Source organism: Candida margitis, assembly GCF_024628925.1.
Source record: "Candida margitis strain CBS 14175 chromosome Unknown scaffold164, whole genome shotgun sequence".
NCBI classification, from domain to species: Eukaryota; Fungi; Ascomycota; class Pichiomycetes; order Serinales; family Debaryomycetaceae; genus Lodderomyces; species Lodderomyces margitis.
This window is the reverse complement of record NW_026261888.1, coordinates 1-1,790: the sequence shown is the minus strand read 5'-3', so window position 1 is coordinate 1,790 and position 1,790 is coordinate 1. Positions and strand designations below refer to the sequence as shown.

Sequence of the window (1,790 nt, the reverse complement as noted above, 5' to 3'; positions counted from 1 at the left end):
TTTCTAACATCTATGCGCTCTGCATTTCCCTATACTTTTGCTGAGGGGCACATTTAGAGTTTGCGGGGTGATAAAATTCGTCCGAGAAATTTCACGGGGCTTTGAGTTTGTTGACCAAATGCTCGGAATATTTTCGTGTTAATTCTCGGATTATCTCAAAACAAATTTCTCACTTTTGTGATTGCAACTTAAGCGCCGTAAAAGAAATAAACAAATTTAAGCCTGCTTGCATCTTTCTATAAAGTGGGGGAGCCCAGTCTCTATGGGACAAATGCCATTGGAAGCGACAGAATTTGTTGGTCAATTACCCAAATGTATCATTCCCCAAAGGTCACAGAAGTCCTTTTTCCCCACCTTACCCCTGAACCTTTTGCAACACATGTGACGTGCATGGTATTGAATTTGATTGACGCTTGGGCTTTAGAATTAATTATTCCGAGAAAGGACCCTCCACTGATGTGGAGAAACATTTTCCTTGGCGCGGAGGCATTGCTTGTAAACTTAATAGTGAAATTGTTTAGATAGGTGGTAGTGCTTTGGGGTTTCTCCCATAGACGTCATACCTTGCAAGAAGGAGTGAAGAACTAGTGATCAAGTAAGTCCTTATTTCATTTGGATATGTAATAAGTTTCTGAATAAAACTGTACTTTAGTTATGCAACTTGAAGTTTAATACCCTCTTAGGCTTCGCCAATATTGTTACCATCCAGAAAATTATTAGCATGCTCCATTTAAATTACGAAAATCTCTCTTCTACGAAAGCAATACTTCCAGAGGGATAAGCAAAGTACACACCACAGGTGTAGTTTCTTAGTGGCGTGACGTAATGCAAATACCCAAACTGATCTTATGATCCTATCTCGTATGATTCTCTCTCTCCTGACATTGTGATGTAAATCTTTGCATGCGATCACTTTCCTTTGCTATTGATTCGAATAATAGAATTCACGAGGTCGCGAAATAAAAATATGTGGGGAACAAACTATTGTCTTTTTATATTCCTATTGTTTATTGTTTAATCAAATACAATGGATAGATTGTTGGAGAATTGCAACACCTAATTCCCCGAGTATTTGAAATTATGGTCATACTTCTATTTCATAACAAAGAACACGTGAACAATCATTTTGAATACAACCACGTCATTCTTACTCTCTCATGGTTTTCAGATCCTCTGCATTTTAAGCTACCATGCATGAATTGTTTCTCCAAAGTGCGAACGTATATACATTTTTACAACCAATCATTGTTTAGGAGAGTGGGGAGGCAGCAAGGCTTTGCAGATTATCGGGCCAACAAAAATTAGTTTTTTTTCTTCATCTTCTGTGACATATTCTGTTTTCACACTTGCAGATATATTGTAAAGTTTGTGATTGTTGCTGGCAAAGCAAACTCTAACACATCTGCGCACTACCTGGATTAGGTACTTCGGATTATTTATTTTTAGCTTTAGTGCATTTAGGTGGTGACAACTTGAGATTGTAACCATAATTTTTCCAAGAAGTATTGCTTTTGCAGCAAAGGTATGGACAATATCTAAAATTCTATAAATAGACAAGATAATCACCACAATATTTCACTATTAATGAGTCAAGTTTTTGCAATAGCAATTTAACAAAATGAGCAAATCAGAGTTAAGTGTATATGACATGAAAGCAGAAGACAAACATATTGAAAACGTTCTGATGTCAAGTGGTCCTGAGAAAGGAGAAGCACCTGGAATAAACTCCAATGTTGATGATTATATCTCCAAATTCTTGGAGATGTCGGAAGACGCTCGTGCTGACGATC

The 1,790-nt window shown here is 37.2% G+C and overlaps 1 protein-coding gene across 1 annotated transcript; it reads left to right on the top strand. All coding sequences in view use genetic code 12, as the record gives it.

The window, feature by feature from the left end:
- Window positions 1-1,618: 1,618 nt before the first annotated feature.
- CANMA_004440 (uncharacterized protein) lies at window positions 1,619-1,790 on the top strand (the record flags this gene model as incomplete). Its single annotated transcript, XM_051816717.1, has 1 exon — window positions 1,619-1,790. A coding segment is annotated over one exon (172 nt), but the record flags the coding sequence as incomplete, so codon positions are not given.